Here is a 19,219-nt window from a genome sequence, read left to right on the forward strand (position 1 = left end):
AAACTACCCAAGCGAAATATGAGGTGCTGTTCCTCCAATTTGCGCTGGGCCTCACTCTGGCAAAGGAGGAAGCCCAGGACAGAAAGATCGGATTTGGAATGGGAGGGGTAGTTGAAGTGCTGAGCCACCGGGAGATCAGGTTGGTCATTGCGAACTGAACAGAGGTGTTGGGCGAAGCGATCGCCAAGCCTGTGCTTGGTCTCACCGATGTAGAGAAGTTGACACCTGGAACAGCGGATGCAGTAGATGAGGTTGGAGGAGGTGCAGGTGAACCTCTGCCTCACCTGGAAAGACTGCTTGGGTCCTTGGATGAAGTTGAAGGGGAGAAGTAAAGCAACAAGTGTAGCATTTCCGGCGGTTGCAAGGGAAAGTAAGATCCATGACCTCTTTTCAGAGCCTGAAATATTAATTCCATTTCTGTCTCCACAGATGCTTTCTGACATACTGAGTATTTTCTGTTTTTACTTCAATTTTTCAACATTTGTTCCATTTTGATTTTGCAAACAAAATTGAAATTTCTATCAACTACAGAATTTGTTTCACAATCAAGAACGTTATCTCCACAAAATGAAGCAAGAACAAGCGGAGCAAGTGTACCATGATAAAAAGCTTTCAGAGGGAAGTTGTTTGCGACAACTCAGTTTCCAATACATCACATCCTCCAAACCACCAACTTAGCCAGAAATGTCACAACCCTGCTTCTTCAAATATAAAGGGGGTGAACGTGAGCACAATGCACAGTCATTCCCTCAGTGGTTTTGTTATAAACTGACACACCTTGTTATCCATGGTCATCGGCTGTAGAAGTGACAGAGGCCGATCTTTGGCACCTGGCAATATGCATTCTGGTGGGGAACATTCAACAGTGTCGAGTGGTTGATCAGAAACAGAACGTCTCTTCCTCTTTCCAGACGTAGATGTTTCTAGAGAGAGAAAATACAATTATTTTGTTCCCACCCTGGTACACGTGACAATAAGCCAAACTCATACCTTCTCCCCAGGAACCAGAACATCGCCCCGAAACTGGGACTCGGGATGCAAATTAAATTTATCCCGAAGAACTATTGTCGAGTTGAAGAACTGATGCAGCAGAACATCAGAGGAAGACATTCCTGCTCTCACCAGGAGCACAGCTTTTAACAATCACAATTTACTGATAACTTTTATATGTTTGTCAACTCCTCTAAATCTGACTATAAAAAATATTGTAACACACACGTCATAATTATCGGTTCACACAAGAATGTAAATTGGTTGTCAAATTTGTCCTGAGGGCTACGCCAGCACAAACCCTAAAGATGATACACCTTGCGCCTTTGGGGCGGCACAGCAGTGAGGTTGCTGCCTTACAGCGCTTTCAGCATCAGAGACTCGGGTTTGAGCCCGACTATGGGTGCTGTCTGTATGGAGTTTGTACCTTCTCACCGTGACCCCGTGGGGTTTTTTCCGAGATCTTCGATTTCCTCCCACACTCCGAAGATGTGCAGGTTTGTAGGTTAATTGGCTTGGTATAAATGTAAATTGTCCCTAGTGTATGTAGGATAGTGTTAATATGCATGGATCGCTGGTCAGCGCGGACACAGTGGGCCGAAGGGTCTGTTTCTGCGCTGTATCTCTAAACGAAAGCAGCATCATGGAGCCCTCTACCTCAGTGAAGAATAAGCTAAACTGAAGCGTCTCTTCTCTCTTATTAATCAAATATTTACACAAATATTTATACCTCCAATATCCCCTTCGGAAAAACTACTCAAGAAAGAAAGCGAGTTACACTCAATGCCATTATAGGCGTCTCCCAAGTCCAGACTCTTCAACAGATCCTGGATGTGCCGGATGTGAAGTCGAGCTTCGCGGATGGTGTACGGTTCTGAAAAAGTGAAGAAGAGAGTTACTCTCTTTCCCCTGTCCCCTTCCACCCATTACCTAGCTTTCACCTCTTCTTTCCTTGTCTGGCGCCCTTTTGTCTACTTTTGACACTGATCTCCTATATCCACCTATCACTTCCCAAGCTTCGTCCCATCCCCACTCCTCTTTTCCAGCTTTCTCCCCCCCCACCCCACTTCATCAGTCTGAATAAGGGTCCAGACCCAACACGTTCCTGTCCATTCTCTCCACAGATGCTGCCTGACCAACTGAGTTCCTCTAGCACTTTGTGTTTTACCCAAAGAACTAATGGTTTCACCTACGTGTAAAATTCCGAAAGCAATATTAGTAATTCTGCTCACATACGGAGTACTAAAAATCCAGTGTGCTCTCTTACCCGAGGTTCAATTGTGCAAGAGGGAATCTGGGAAAAGTAGACTGTGAGCAGATGCTGGTGGGGGAAATGACAGCAGACTAGTGGGAGTATTTTAAGAGTTTGAAAGTGTTCACAGACAAAATATTCAAGTCAGGGTGAAAGGCAAAGATGGCAAGTTGGGATTTTGAAGGTTTAATCAGGAAATAAACGTAATCATATATCAGGAATAGACCGCTTGGATCAAGAGTTCAGAAATATTAGGTGCAGAAGAAATTAACCTCAGGGTTGAGCAAAACTTTGCCCAGTGGATCATCACCAGCCAAAACACAGTGAAAACATTCCAAACTCTACCAAGGACCTGCTAAACTGCGGGTACCACAAACACCCTTAAAATCACCAAAATAAACTGCAAAGTGAAGTGAAATGTGAGATACTATGACGTAATGATACTATGAGATAAATGTGAGATTGTCTGTGCCGACAATCACATGAAAAACCATTGACATTTTTACACCCGAACAGCATTTCTGCTATTACATTAGCATCGTTCACATTTACTTTGCACCAACATCCAGATTGATCAAAGGTCTTCCTTCAGCAACTAAAACAAACCCCACCCCACCTTCCCGCAGATATTTATAAAGTGTCCATTTAACTGGTCTCAACTCTGCCAATGGTCAACCTAGACTGTGCCAAGTTACTCCAGCACAGTGTTTTACTCAGGATTCTGGTATCTGCAGTTCCATGTGTCTCAACTATGAAGCGCTCTCTAGAGATGTTGCCTGATCCGTGTAATGTATCTATCAATTTCTGTATTTGCTTTAAATTAGCAATGTGCTGTTTTACATGCAATTTCAGAGTTTTGCATTGTCTCATTACCAATTTGGATATATAGAGAACAAACTGGAAACCAAAGATAAATACAAAATGCTGTAGTAATTAGGCGGGACAGGCAGTATTTCTGGAGAGAAAGAATGGGTGTCATTTTGGGTGGAGACACTAATGAGAGATGATGATGAGGGAATATACTTTACAACAATCCATAAATATGAAAGCCTTAAATTAGGTACATCAGCACATTATGATTCTCCAAAGCAGAGGTGACATAAAACAAAGGAAAACAAAATCCAATAACTTGCAGAAAGCCTCAGGGTGTGGGGGGAGGTGCAGAGCTCAAAGGGAGCTGGTGCTGGAGGGAGCTGCTCAGCACAAAATGAACAGAACCAGCCTCGTCAGCAGCACTGTCGCATGCCACAGTGAGACAACAATCACTTGCAAGTAATGGCACGAACACGAGAGAATTGAAGTGTCTGCAAAAAACACCTCTTCCCACATTTTGACCTGCCTCCAGCATTATTGACTCATAGCTTCTGTTCAGCAACATCAGTCAAGGGTGGCACAATTTCCACGTGTGTAATAACAGGGCTGCCAACATTGGGTGAGAGTTGGGAGTGAGAAATTGCGATTCTCAATTGGGGGGGGGGGGGGACCCATTGGTACGGAGCTTTTGCTTTTTTCAGCTTGAAATTGTGAAATCTGGTGCATACTGTATCAAGTCTTTTAACTTACACTTGAATGCAATATTTATGCTTTAAATTGGATTAGCTATGAATAAAGTTAGGCTAAATTACATTCCTAATTACATTCTACAGTAGAGCCAGGCTCTGATCAACAGTTGCAACTCACGAATGATCTTAGTATATTCATGTATGGAAATCAGATTATAATCAAACACTTGGCCCATGGTCACCAACCTGGGTCTCACTGCTCCCCTGGTACTACTCCTGACCCTGTCCCCAGTTGCATACCTTCTCTCATTCCTGACCCTGAGTCCAGCCTTACACCTGGCTCCCTATCCTATGCTGATCATAGCTGCTTACCTGCTTAGGTTTCCAGTGCTGAACACTTCCATTGTCCTAGCTTTGACTGCACACCAAGTACTATTCCAGACCTTGACTCTGGGTGCACGCTTGGCCTTGCTCCGAGCCCCTCTGCACTGACAATATATCTGGCCCACACATAAAGCCCCATATCTGACCCCCTGGACTTAATCTATTACGTTTAAGTACACAGGTGCTTATCTAATGCGGTAATCTTTTATAGGGTACTTCACAGACCAAATTTTGCAGAACAAAATTTGCTACATCTATTGGCTTCCTTGTTATCTAACATGCTAGGTACTGTGTCAAATAAGTCATCAAGTGGTTGAACTCAATTTCTCATCCATAAATTTATACTCACTCAGCTGTATAAGTATTCTGTTACCATTTCCTTCATTTTCCTAACAAACTGTCCTGAAATCATTTCCCCCCCAATATTTTCAGTGTCTTCACAGCTAGCACTGCCATTCAATATGATCATGGCTGTTCATTTAAAATCAGTACCTGTGGTGGTGGCCGGGACTGTGGCCACGTCCAACCCAAACCTAAACCCTAACCGCACTCGATATTCTGCCGTCACCTCAGTAGAGGCACACATCTCACAAATCCCAGTGCGCAAAACCTACCAAGCGGTTTCCCTAAACACTCTTTTTTTTTTTACTCTGAGGAAAAAAAGGTGTGTGTGACCACACCCATCACACCCCCCCCCCTTCGGACGGCCATGACTCGCCAGCCCGGCAAACACTCGCCAGTCTTGGCTCACCATCCGCATCTGCCCCAGCTGCTGCTTCTTCTTCCATCCCTCCCTCCCTCAGCCCCGGCTCTCCAACACCCGCAACCCATGCTGTTGATATTCATCTACCTCACCCCTGCCCAAAACTTTAATTCTCTCAATACTCAAAATACAATGGATCTGTTGAATGTACTCAGCACCTGAGCCTCAAATCCCTCCTGGGTAGAGAACTTTAAATATTTACCAGCCTCTGACTGATAAGATATCTATCGCCATCTGTAATGGCCAGCCTCTAAAGCCCTTGTCCCACTTTCCCGAGTTACTCACGAATTCTCCCGAGTTTTCCCCTTGATTCAAACTCGGAGATGCCAGCCGTAGGTACTCGGGGCTATATTTTTTTAAACTCGTGGACATTTTTCAACATGCTGAAAAAATGTCCCGACTTACCTGATGCCCCGAGTACCTACGGCTGGCATTACGAGCCGCTACGAAATATCTACGGACTCCTACGGATTCGCTACGGACTCACCACAGACATTCTCCGAGTTTGAATCAAGGGGAAAACTCGGGAGAATTTGTGAGTAACTCAGGAAGGTGGGACAGGGGCTTAACTGTGAGATTGTGACGTGTAATTCTGGGCGCCATAGTTGAGAAAAACAACATTCCTTCATCCACCCTGTCTGGTCCTGGAAGGATTTAGCACATGTCAGATAAGAGTAGGATCGCCTCGTACTCTTTTAAATTTGACAGGGCAGGCCTGATCTGCTTAATCTCTATCTGACAAACCTACAAAATACTCTACTGTACATTAAGCAAAGAGTTCTTGTTTGGATTATGTTTGGTGTAATCAGATGTGCTTATACTTGCAGCACATGTATTGGTGCATTCCCTTTAGGCATCCCGAAACCACTTACTAGTTAAATATTTAACATAGATACACAGTCGTGATATTAAATCCTAATTTATTCTTATTCACACCCTCCAACTTCCCTATATCTTGGTCCTTTACCCAATGATCAGCTCTCCACTTCACAAGTCTCTTACAAATGTACCAACTCCCATTACAAATACAGGCAGCAAATGTGTATCCAGTCTTTCTGATACTTTCCAATAAAAATTTCATGGAGGTAACCAAAATGATTCTCATTCCTGACATGGAAGATTCCATCCCTTCTTTCTAATGAAGGCACAGCCAGGATATGCATTCAATGGGTGGTGAATCAGAGGTTCCCACAAATCCCCAACATGTAAGAACTCTACTTTGATCTTTATTGAGTCACTACCAATCGTTCGTGTATCAACCAAATATCAGATAAATAAAGCTTATTGAAAATCTGAAGAGAGAACAAAGATCTTTCAACATAGCGGCACTCCTTACCTTCAACCACTCGAAAAACTGATCCATCCTTCAATCCTTCTATACTTGCCAACTCTGCAAAGTTATCCAGAATATTACCATCATGCTGAATTGAGAAGCAGGTTCGATGGCATGTGTCCTCACGTTCCATCAGAACACGGGCAATCTCTTGGACCATCTCCTGCGGAGGTAACTGCGCAAAGGTACAAGATGATTAATTACACCAAGTGATACCGACTCTTGCTTTCAACTATCAACAAGCAAACCACTTAAAATAATTGGGTGTTCATGACATTGAAAATTATAGTTAAAAAATAAACCCAGACAATTTATTGATTACTCTTTGGTGGGATAGAGATTTGCAAAACAAAATCCCCAACTATTGTTGAAACTTTTATTCACCACCAAATTACATTTTCTCAACCAGTCTCCTACTGTCTGTCCCTTCATCCAAAACCTTGTTGCCCAAACCCTGCTGTGCACACATATATATACGCTGGTCTTCACCAATCTACACTGATTGTTGGTATTGCAATGCTTCAATGATAAAATGTAACAATTAATATTTTAGTTAGTCCCATTATCTTCATTTCCTTTTGTTTGACACCTGTGAAGTTACGTTGGGACATTTTCCAGTTATGGGTCCAGAAAAATTCTGTTCATTGACAGGAGAAAAGAACCTACTTGAAGGTCGATGATGTCACTTCCTGGAAGTTGGACCTTAATATGAAATGTGTCCTGAGAAGCATCAATGTTTGTTTCGGTGCCATTGGCAGCTGTGCCTGCACTGCCTGTTGGTGGTGTCATTTTGGTGCTTGTACCATTCGGCAGAGCAACACCTCGCTCAGAATCTATAGCAAAAGAAAAATAAATACCATGAGTACTAAACCGTAAAGTAATTAGAACAGGAAACAAAGCGTGAATACATAAAGTATGTCTGCTATTTGGATTCTATAGAACTAATTTGGATCTAAGTCGGGTGTACCGCAGTCAAAATATTTTACGTTTTTCAATGTTGATGCTTGCCTGAGGGATATAATCATTCAATTTTAGTTTAGTTCAGCTGAGAGATACAGCGTGAATACAATCTGCGCTGGCCAGCAATCCCCGTACACTAGCACTATCCTACACACTGGGGAGAATTTACAATCTTTTACCAAAGCCAATGAACCTACAAACCTGTATGTCTTTGGAGTGTGGGAGGAAACGGGAGCTCCCGGAGAAAACCCACGTAGTCATAAGTAGAACGAGCAAACTCCGTACAGACAGCACCTGTAGTCAGGATCAAACTCAGGTCTCTACTGCTGCTCCACAAAAATAGCTTCTGAAATAAACTGAAATATATCGAGCTCCTGACTAAATCATGGTCCTATGGATTTCACTCCACATTAATCCCGAGGTCTCCATTGATTCAGATCAATGTCTGTCCAATTCAGCCCAGCCTTGGCATTGGAATAAGACAAGTTAAAATGCTTTAATATTCTCCTCTTAGAACATCTCACTGTACACGGCAGTTCAGGGAAGATCTAAACTGTATCATACATTTCAGTTGCACCAGCAGCAAGGTCTGGGTTCTGACTGAAATCTCAGTAATATTTGTCTTTGAGAACCTCCCCCCTTGTAAAGGCACAGGAAGTTAATTTCTTGCACCTGGACTTTCTCCAAAAATTATTAAAGTAATCCGGTTGTGAAAGGAAGGGTGAGCTGAAGTTGCAAGCTCCGCTGCAGATTAACAAGGGTTGACGTTTTTTAAATAATTTCAGCACATTCGAAGGATTCTATGAATTGTGCCACAGACAAATTTCAGGTGTTTTACAGGAGTTAATGCACGGTTTCCTATTTCAGAGCAGCTCCTGATTAAACCTGTCTGAGTAGGTGTGTCCTGGGTGGATCTGCCACACCCATACTGCAGCTACCTCTAACAAGGCTTTACAATTCAGATTCCAACCCATTTCACTTATCTAAAGTCTTCCAAAATCACAAAATGGTGTTCATTCTAACAATAAAAACAAAATTAGCACGCAACATTCTTTCCTCCTCATCTCTGCACCCTCAAAAACCAAGTGCTACTGAGGATAGCTGAGAAAACAGAGTGTATGCATTACCCAACCTCTTTTAATTTTATTTACTGAACCTGTGGGAAAGATCTTTAACTAGCTTTATCTTTGCCAGTCCTAAAGGGCCCTTAACCTGAAATGTTAACTCTGTTTATCTTTCCACAGATGCTGCCTGACCTGCTTAACAACCATTTCTCGTTCATGTTTCATGTTTCCGTGTATCAACAATTCATTTAATTTTCAACACGATCATAGCTTAATTCCTCTTCTGTGCCAGCTCCCCTTTGTCCTTAATCTTTCAAATATTTACCGAACTCCATCTTAAAAAATGTCTAACAATTTGACTTCCACCACTCTCTGGGGAGAGAATTTCAGCGAGTCATCACCCTCCAAGAGAACTTATACACACCTGTTTTAAATGACGACTCCTTTTCTTGTAATATACCATCTTGTTAAACTTTCTCACACTGCTCTTGATGTTGGCTACAGGAACTCCCCACAGAGGATTTAAAGTAATAAAATGCTGTTGGGAATGACAGGAGTCTTCCAACCAAAATGTTGTTTTATTATTAAGACACACACACAAACCAGCAACCATGAAACTATGGTCGGTATGTATAGAATTGGTATGTATCCAGGAACTTACATGATAGAAGATAAAGTTCTGACTAGTTTAGTTTATTATTGTTGTGCATACCAAAATACAATGAAGAGATTTAGTTTGCAGGCTATCTAGTCAAAGACTAGAATCTGGAGCTCTTCTGTCTGATGCAACTCCTGACTCAACAGCACAGAAAGCCTTGGGAAGGTTAGAAAGTGTAGATATGAGATTAACAAATAAATTAGAAAACCAAGACGATGCATGACGTAAAATCAAGTAGCAGCAAAATGTTTTGTAAATATATGAAAGGACAATGGATAAAAGTAAAATGTCCTATTGAGCAGGTGGAAGGTGTGTTAAATTTGAAATTAATACTTTGCAGCTATATTCATGTCAAAGGGAGATTAAACCAACATTGATATTGAGAAGGAAGAATGTGAAACATTGATAGTTTTAAATTCAGAGGACATTTCATAGGTTGCAATATGGACCCATCTTTCTGGAATAGCATCAGACAGTTGCATGTGACATTGACCTGTGAGACAGAGGGAGGTACCCTTGACAGCAAACAAGTTGCAACACCATTAGTCTGTATTCGAGTGAGGAAGGGTGGAGGAAAGGTGGAGTCCTGATAAGTCATCGGTTAAAGAGAAAGGAAGGGAGGAGAGAATTATGTTATTGTCTGGTTGTCGATGTTTTGGAGAGGAGAATTGATTCCCATGAGGTCAATGTTGCAGGCTAAGGTAGTGCATGGCTGTATATGGAGAATTCAACATACATTGAGACGCGGCAGTATCACCTCTTACATTACTCCATGTTTCACTGTACATCACTCATGTTCCTTTAAGCACTGGGCATGCTTAGCCTTCTTCAGATACTTGACATCATAGTTCAAATGGCTATCTCATCTCGCAGGTAAAACTCGTCCTCTCGTAGCAGAGGAGGCTGTCAGAGTTCCCTTCCCTTCTCCGGTCAGCAAGTAATGGATGGCAGGAGAAACATGGCACTGATGCACAGATGGAAGAAATCATAAAAGACTGCATGTTTTACAGGATTTTTCTGGCTAATATTGTTAAATTGTCTCAACAACATTTTCTACAGCCATAGAGCAATGAACAGGTTGTATAGTCAGAAAAGAGTTTAAATTGAGACTTAATGTAACAATTTTAGCTTGGCAAATTTTGTAAAACATTGCAGTCTTTTCTGATTACTTCCACCTGTGCATCAGTGCCACCCCCTCCTGCCATCCATTACTTGCAACCAGAGCAGGGTGAAGGGAAGCGATCTCTCTGACAATCTCTTCTTTGTGAAAGCCAGTCAAGTCTGATCGATCTAACTCATCCATGCCGACTAAGATGCTCCATCTACACTGGTCCCACCGACCCACATTTGGCCAATATATCCCTCTAAACCTTTCCTACCCATGTACCTCTCCAAATGTTGGTATTGTGTCTGCCTCAATTACATCCTCTGGCAGCTCATTCCATGCATCCACCAGCCTCTAAATGATTACATTGGTTATACTTTACTTCTGGAATGTGATCTGATAAATTGTAAACAGTTCCTAACCACAAATGTAAGCATCTTTCAAAATTTAAACACATCATATATCAAATACAATATAATTAACCCAATACCAACACCATTTTCTGTGATTTATTTGAATCAGTTTCCAGCATCAAAACTGTCGTTCCCTTTTAATCACTTTAGCTTTGTAAATCTTAATGACAACTTGGTTTCCATCAGGATTTCATTCTTGCAAACGATGATACCAAGCAATATTTAGAGTATGTAAATCACATCAGAAAATTCCACTACAAAATAAACTGACAATCAGGGCAAGATTAATGGTGACAAAAGGTGTTTTACTGCAGCAGTTTGTTAAACTCATCAATACAGTTAAAACACTGATCATCCAGAAGTTTTGTGACTTTGGTGGTGCCAGACTTTCCAGACCATTAAATGTTAACACCCCAATATTTACTTGCGCAAGAGTATTGTAGTTACTTATGCAGTGAACCAGTCCAGTTTCAGAAGGGGTTCGGCCCGAAACGTTGCCTATTTTCTTTGCTCCATAGATGCTGCTGCACCCGCTGAGTTTCTCCACATTTTTTGTGTACCTTCAGTTTCAAGGGACTGTTGGGAGGAACTACAGTTGCTGGTTTAAACCAAAGATAGACTCAAAATGCTGGAGTAACTCAGCAGGACAAGTCAAGTCAAGTTTATTTGTCACATACATATACAAGATGTGCAGTGAAATGAAAGTGGCAATGCCTGCGGATTGTGCAAAAAACAATATGTAACAGAATCAACATTTACATATTTTTTTTTTAAAAAGCAATTTTAAAAAGACACAACACAACAGTAAATTGATACAGTACGTTAGTCCCTGGTGAGATAAGAGTTTACAGTCCAAATGGCCTGTGGGAAGAAACTCCGTCTCATCCTCTCTGTTTTCACAGCATGACAGCAGAGGCGTTTGCCTGGCCGTAGCAGCTGGAACAGTCCGTTGCTGGGGTGGTAGGGGTCTCCCATAATGTTGCTGGCTCTGCACCTTCTGATGTATAGTTCCTGCAGGGGGGCGAGTGTAGTTCCCATAGTGCGTTCGGCAGGCAGCATCTCTGGAGAGAAGGAATGGGTGACGTTTCGGGTTGAGACCCTTCTTCGGACTCAGAAGGGTCTCGATCCAAAACGTCGCCCGTCCCTTCTCTCCAGAGATGCTGCCTGTCCCGGTGAGTTACTCCAGTATTGTATCTGCAGTTTAAAGGGAGGACAGGAACCGGGGCCCAGGTAAGTGTACATACATCACCTGATGAGCCAGATATCAAAACATTAGGATTTCCAAATTGCTGGATGATAGTTTATAGGTGTTTTAGTGCAAATTGTCTCTACAAGGAGCAAATTCAAGTGAATCATGTCAGGTAGATAATCCAAAAACAGGGGGAGCAAAACTGCTCCGGTTCGCGTGAATAAAAGCATGGTGGAGCCAGTATTGTTTCTGTTGCTTAAACACAATGTTCCACAATTCCATTCAGCCTGAACGATGCACAACCAACCCCTAACCTGATATCTGGTACACACCCTTTCTTCGGTATGAGTCACTTTGATCAGTTTAAGGCGCAAATATGGCAATCTGCCCCTCCCTTAGTATGCGAGACATGCTGTGGAACGTGCTGCACAAATGCCGTTTCAGGTACAAGCTCATCTTTAATAATGCCCATTAAACTCCCAGAATCTCTCTGGTTTACGTTAGTTTCTACCCATATCAAAATAAACCCCCCTAGTCTGTATCCGCCGAGCTTTTCTAAAGAACTGGTTGTTTTTTAGATTCGTTGTTTTAACTCTCATGTCATAGCTTTAAGGGATTTTTCAGAGTTGCATTAGCAAAGTTCCCAACTCGGCGGCTCATTGAGTCTTCAATTATTCCCTTTGCTTATCTCTATCCCAGTCCCTCCCTCCCTCCCTCTCCAGAATCCGTCACCACAGTACTCGACACCGCCCTGTTGATAATTAATTTATTGCATTCCCAAACTTTCATTCACACTGGATGTTTTCGGCCCTCTTTTCATACAACACCGGATCTGAATCCTCACCTGCCCAGTTGTCTGCAGTCTCCTTCCCGGGGTGGTTGCTCGCTGCACTCCCAATTTCAGTCCCCGCACCTTTACTCACCATCCTTAATTTAAAATAAAACTGCCCACGCCGCGTACAGGTAACTCACGTCGCCTTTCCGCCCAGCTGTTACGTCAGGCAGGAGGCTAACGCCCAGTTCTTCAATATGGCCATTTCCCTACGAAAAGTTGGTGTACCGGTCGGGGCGCCTTCCAGAGTGATCTGTTTTAACTGCTGAAGCGCCAATAGAGTTGTAGGATAAATCCAAGGGCAGAATGAGGTTGATTCTAGAGGAAACAATATCATATTGTAAAACGTTTAAACAAATTAAATAGGGAGAAGTTTAACAAATAAAAAGATCCAGAAAATGACATTACCAAATCTTGGCTTTGATTTGAACTTATGCCTTGTGCCTAAAATTACTCAGTTCTGTCCATTTCTCTCATAGATGCTGTTTGACCCACCAAGTTCGTCCAGCACTTTGTATTTTGCTCAAGATTCCGGAATCTGTAGTTTCTTGTGTTTCCCTTATATTTCATTTACTTGTCACTGTCCTAGTTTAAAAAAAATAAATGCAGCATATCGTACTTGTTCGAGTTAGATTCTATCTGCCATTCCTTGGCCACTTTCGTAATTGTCATTTTGGAACCAGCACTATGTATTTTTTACATAAACATCCATCACATAGCTGCTCAAGATTCCGGCATCTGTAGTTTAAAGCCACGCCGGGTCTTCGCACACCGGGTCTTGTGTTAGAGACCCCGGCGTGCGCTCCAGAGTCCCGCGGCCATATTTCATTTACTTGCCTTCGACCCCGCAACTGTCCCGTAGTTTCCTCCCTCCAAAAAAAGTAAATGCAGCAGCATCGTACTTGTCCAAGTTAGATTCTATCTGCCATTCCTTGGCCCACTTCTATAATTCATCTGTCCTGCTATAATCTCAGATACCCTTCTTCACTGTCCACTACACCACCAATTTAGACGTCATTCACAAACTAACTAAGGGTCTCGACCCGAAACGTCACCCATTCCTTCTCTGCAGAGATGCTGCCTGTCCCAGAGTTACTCCAGCATTTTGTGTCTATCTTTCTAACCAAACACATTGTTATTCAAATCAATAATATAGATGACCAATGAATCGTTTTTAAATACAGGAGAGGTGCCGGAAGACTGGAGGGTGGCAAATGTTGTGCCTTTATTCGAGAAGGGCTGCAGGGAAAATGCTGGGAACTATAGGCCAGTGAGTTTAACATCTGTAGTTGGAACGTTACTAGAGGGTATTCTGAGGGATAGGATATATAGGTATTTAGATGGACAAGGGCTGATTAGGGATAGTCAGCATGGTTTTACATGTGGGAGGTCATGCTTACAAATCTGATTGAGTTTTTTGAAGATGTGATCAATGAGGGCAGAGCTGTAGATGTTGTATATATGAACTTCATTAAAGCATTCGACAAGGTTCCTCATGGTAGGCTGCTCTGGAAGATTAGATCGATTGGGATCCAAGGAGAGATAGCTGAATGGATAGAAACTTGGCTTCATGGAAGGAAGCAGAGAGTGATGGTAGAGGGTTGCTTCTCGGACTGGAGAACTGTGACTAGTGGTATACCTCAGGGTTTGGTGCTGGGCCAGGTACTATTTGTCATCTATATCAATGATTTGGATGGGAACAAACAGGCAAGATTTGCAAGTTTGCAGATGATCTAAAAGGGTGTGGTTTTGCAGATAGTGAAGATGGTCGTGAAAAATTGCAGCAGGATCTGGATCGATTGGCCAAGTGGGCTGAGGAATGTTTGATGTAGAAAAATGTGTGGTTTTGCATTTTGGGAAGTCTAACATGGGCAGGGTCTACACAGTGAATGGTAGGGCTCTGGGTAGTGTTGTAGAGCTGAGGGATCTAGGAGCGCAAGTGCATAGTTCTCTGAAGGTGGAGTGGCAGGTAGATCGAGTGGTCAAAAAGGCTTTTGGCACATTGGTCTTCATCAGCCAGAGTATTGAGTTTAGAAGTTGGGAGGTGATGTTGCAGTTGTATAAGATGTTGCTGAGGCCACATGTAGAGTATTGTGTTCAGTTCTCGGCACGGTGTTATAGGAAAGATGTTGTCAAGCTGGTAAGGATACAGAGAAGATTTACGAGGATGTTGCCAGGACTAGAGGGTCTGAGCAAAAGGCAGAGGTCATAAGGAATAGGAGAAGAATTAGGCCATTCAGCCCATCAAGTCTACTACGCCATTCAATCATGGCTGATCTATCTCTCCCTCCTAACCCCATTTTCCTGCCTTCTCCCCATGACCTCTGACACCTGTACTAATCAAGAATCTATCTATCTCTGCCTTAAAAATATCCATAGACGGCCTCTAGAGCCTTCTCTAGCACAGAATTCCAAAGATTCGCCACCCTCCGACTAAATAAATTTCTCATCTCCTTCCCAAACGAACGTTCTTTAATTCTGAGGCAATGACCTCTAGTGCTAGACTACTCCACCAGTGGAAACATCCTCTCCACATCCACTCTATCTAAGCCTTTCACTGTTATGTATGTTTCAATGAGGTCACTGCTCATTCTTCTAAACTCCAGCGAGTACAGACCTAGTGCCGATGCTCATCATAGGATCATTCGTGTAAACCTCTGAACCCTCTCCAGAACTAGCACACCCTTCCTCTGATATGGTGCCCAAAATTGCTCACAATATTCCAAATGCGGTCTTATCAGCACCTGATAGAGCCTCGACATTACATCCTTGTAGAGGTTGAGTAAGCTGGGACTCTATTCCTTGGTGCGCAGGAGGGTGAGGGGTGATCTTTTTGAGGTGTATAAGATCATGAGAGGAAATGATCGGGTAGATGCACAGAGTAGGTGAATTGAGAACCAGAGCACATAGGTTTAAGGTGAAGGGGAAAAGATTTAATAGGAATCTGAGGGGTAACTTTTTCACACAAAGGTGGTGAATGTATGGAACAAGCTGCCACAGTAGGTGGTTGGGCGGGGACTATCCCAATGTTTAAGAAACAGTTAGACAGGTACATGGATGGAATGGGTTTGGGAGGGATATGGACAAAATGCTAGCAGGTGGGACGAGTGTGGTTGGGACATGTTGGCCAGTGGGCAGGTTGGGCCGAAGGGCCTGTTTCCATACTGTATGACTCTAACTCTCCAAGCAGCAGTGGATCTAGTACCGTTCCCTGCAGCATACCACAGGCCACACTCTAAGCATCAGTACAAGTGACCTATAACAGCCAATTCTAAGGTTACACACCATGGATGACCAATCTACAATGTTATAACTGTTACTTCTTAACCAAGCTGAGATGACCTCCATGGCCCTGGTCAGTATCTGATCATAACAAAACATCCTTTCGATTCAAGCAGTCAACCTTGAACCTTGCATTCCTTCAAAGATCATTTGTAATGAACAGACTAGTTATTATGAGTGGCCTATATTTCATCCAGTGAATATATTGGTTCCCAAAGCTGTAATTTCTACTTTCATTCCGGCTGAGGTTAATTGCTGCAGGAACAAACCCATGGCATCTTTATGTCTTTATACCCTTGAAGCTATTGCATCGCCTGCTTATTTGTTGTCAACTTAAGTATTTTGTATGTATTTCCATCTGTTTGTTCTTATTTGAACAGCTAAGCCTTCTGGCTCATTTACAGAAACCGGATCCGACTTGTTTAATAGGACAAGGACACTTGTTCTTTTATAACATATTTACCAGCTGCATCAATGTCCCATGTGCTATAAAAATATAACCTTACAGCTGGAAGCACTAAATACTGCTATGCTGGAGGTGGCTCCGGCAGTTTGTGTCATATCCGTAATTCCCCAGAGAATTACAGAGCATGATCTTCCAAATTCAGCAAAGATAAATGAGCTGGCTGGTACATAAAATAGAATTTGGCAAATTTAACACCCAAAACCAGGTGGGAAAGCAACTTAAATTTCTTACCAGTACATATCGCTAAATTAACAAACTTTTTCTGCTTGTCCTGCCATTTTCTTACGTACATTGTTCTGGTCCAGGACTCCTTTGCTTGATATAGTGTTCGAAACACTGGTCCATAGTGACTGGTTGTTGCATTTTGCAGATATTCAGCAAAAAAAAAGTTATGAATCATAAATTGTTATCTAATATTTAACATGTCATAATCAGAATCAGAATAACTGACCTTTTCCCCAGAATTTTGTTGAAATCAGGAATGAATGGCACACCAGAAAATAAAAGATATGGAACTGAAATAGAAAATGAATATGTTGGAAACACTCAGCAGGGCTGCAGCAGATTTATACAGCACAGAAGCAGGCACTTCGGCCCACGTCAATCCTAATCCCCGCACTTGCTCCTCAGCTTTCTATGCCTCAGCAATTCAAGTGCTTGTCCACGTATCTTTTTAAAGGTTGCGGGTGTACCTACATCAACCACCTTCTGAAGGGGTGCATTCCAGATTGCAACCACCCTTGGGGAAAAAAAAAACTAAGATTCTTCTTACACCTTACCTTAAATGTATGCTGTCTGGTTTGAGATATATCCATAACGATGACTAGTGTATCATGTTGGCGGTGAGTGACAAATAGATCCAGAAATGTTGAGAGGCCAAAAAGAGGTCCAAATGAGTCATGAATTCTGGAGGCCCTTGAACACTGAATTTTAGTGCATATCCGAATCTTATTTACGCATCCCCAGTTTACATGTTCACAGCTGCTTTAAATTGTCTTGTCCCCAAGATTTGGAATTTCCTCCTTACCAACTCTACTCATCTCTTCTTCCCAGAGAAACACCTTTAAATCCAACTCTTTAATGATGTTTTGATCATCTGTCTTCATATATGTGGGGTACCGCAAGGCTCAGTGCTGGGACCCCAGCTATTTCAATATATATTAATGATCTGGATGAGGGAATTGAAGGCAATATCTCCAAGTTTGCGGATGACACTAAGCTGGGGGGCAGTGTTAGCTGTGAGGAGGATGCTAGGAGACTGCAAGGTGACTTGGATAGGCTGGGTGAGTGGGCAAATGTTTGGCAGATGCAGTATAATGTGGATAAATGTGAGGTTATCCATTTTGGTGGCAAAAACGGGAAAGCAGACTATTATCTAAATGGTGGCCGATTGGGAAAGGGGGAGATGCAGCGAGACCTAGGTGTCATGGTACACCAGTCATTGAAGGTGGGCATGCAGGTGCAGCAGGCAGTAAAGAAAGCGAATGGTATGTTAGCTTTCATTGCAAAAGGATTTGAGTATAGGAGCAGGTAGGTTCTACTGCAGTTGTACAGGGTCTTGGTGAGACCACACCTGGAGTATTGCGTACAGTTTTGGTCTCCAAATCTGAGGAAGGACATTATTGCCATAGAGGGAGTGCAGAGACGGTTCACCAGACTGATTCCTGGGATGTCACGACTGTCTTATGAAGAAAGACTGGATAGACTTGGTTTATACTCTCTAGAATTTAGAAGATTGAGAGGGGATCTTATAGAAACTTACAAAATTCTTAAGGGGTTGGACAGGCTAGATGCAGGAAGATTGTTCCCGATGTTAGGGAAGTCCAGGACAAGGGGTCACAGCTTAAGGATAAGGGGGAAATCCTTTAAAACCGAGATGAGAAGAACTTTTTTCACACAGAGAGTGGTGAATCTCTGGAACTCTCTGCCACAGAGGGTAGTTGAGGCCAGTTCATTGGCTATATTTAAGAGGGAGTTAGATGTGGCCCTTGTGGCCAAGGGGATCAGGGGGTATGGAGAGAAGGCAGGTATGGGATACTGAGTTGGATGATCAGCCATGATCATATTGAATGACGGTGCAGGCTCGAAGGGCCGAATGGCCTACTCCTGCACCTAATTTCTATGTTTCTATGTTTCTATATCCTTAAGTGCATCAGTGTCAATCTATGTCTAATAAGCAGAGCACTGGGACATTTATAAACTTATTATCGCAAGTTGACCTTGCAGACTTTGTTGTCAAGAAAACCATTGCAGTTGATTACTGGTGAAGTGGAAAGCACCGGGTCTTCAACGTGGCTGCAGAATGCAGCGTCCTTGGGCCAATAGATGTATCAACATAAAACTTGGGATTAACATGCTGCACGCTGTCGGTTGGAAACATCACTTACTGTTGATCTCCGAGTCACACCTGCCACACCTGCTTCAATAATAAAGGAGATTCAAGGAACATTATAAACTAAGCAGTAGAGATTCATTCACATGTGGTACTGCAAAATTAATGTCTTAGATTAGTTTATCAGATACACAATGCATGCTAATTTTATTGGCAGCAGTTGTAACTAAAGGTCAGGCGTTGCATATAATGGGCATGTGATCCGATACTGCCAAGTGGGCCTGTCCCACTTAGGCGACTCATTAGGCGACTGCCAGGGACTAGTTTTAATGGAATTCACCTACGATACCTGGCAACAACTTACGACAGCACCTATGACAATACGTCAACCTACGACAGCAAATGTTGAAAATTTTGCGGCAGTCGCCTGTAGTCACCCAAAATATCGCCCAAGAGAGACAGGTCCATAAGGCTATACCGTATGTTTTAGAGAACTCACTCCTAGTTGAAAGTTTTCACAAACAAAGCGTGTCCTTTTTGTGCTCAGTTCAAATGAAGAATTAAGCAGCACAGGGAAACAAATATAATTAAAGATCAGAAAAACAATATTGACACAGGGCATGACTAAAGCACGGACTATACATGTCATTAACTTGCTAGAAAAGGAAAGTTGAAGAAACGTTATTTGATTAGC

The 19,219-nt window shown here is 42.6% G+C and overlaps 1 protein-coding gene across 2 annotated transcripts in view; it reads right to left on the reverse strand.

Annotated features, from left to right (window-relative positions):
* Nucleotides 1–12,977, reverse strand: part of LOC129709466 (clustered mitochondria protein homolog) — a 57,595-nt gene extending 44,618 nt beyond the window's left edge. Inside the window, exons 1-5 of one of the 2 annotated variants that reach the window (XM_055655880.1) lie at nt 12,458–12,977; nt 6,891–7,057; nt 6,228–6,399; nt 1,721–1,864; nt 778–923 (exon numbers count right to left, since the gene is read on the reverse strand). In XM_055655880.1, the coding sequence (XP_055511855.1) occupies nt 778–923; nt 1,721–1,864; nt 6,228–6,399; nt 6,891–7,057; nt 12,458–12,539 (711 nt within the window). In that variant the 5' untranslated portion in view covers nt 12,540–12,977. Of the gene's footprint in view, nt 1–777; nt 924–1,720; nt 1,865–6,227; nt 6,400–6,890; nt 7,058–9,670; nt 10,252–12,457 lie in introns of those variants that run through there. The other variant, XM_055655881.1, reaches the window with a different exon arrangement.
* Between the last annotated feature and the right edge of the window lie 6,242 nt (nt 12,978–19,219).

This window comes from Leucoraja erinacea, chromosome 25 (assembly GCF_028641065.1).
Source record: "Leucoraja erinacea ecotype New England chromosome 25, Leri_hhj_1, whole genome shotgun sequence".
Lineage (NCBI taxonomy): Eukaryota > Metazoa > Chordata > Chondrichthyes > Rajiformes > Rajidae > Leucoraja > Leucoraja erinaceus.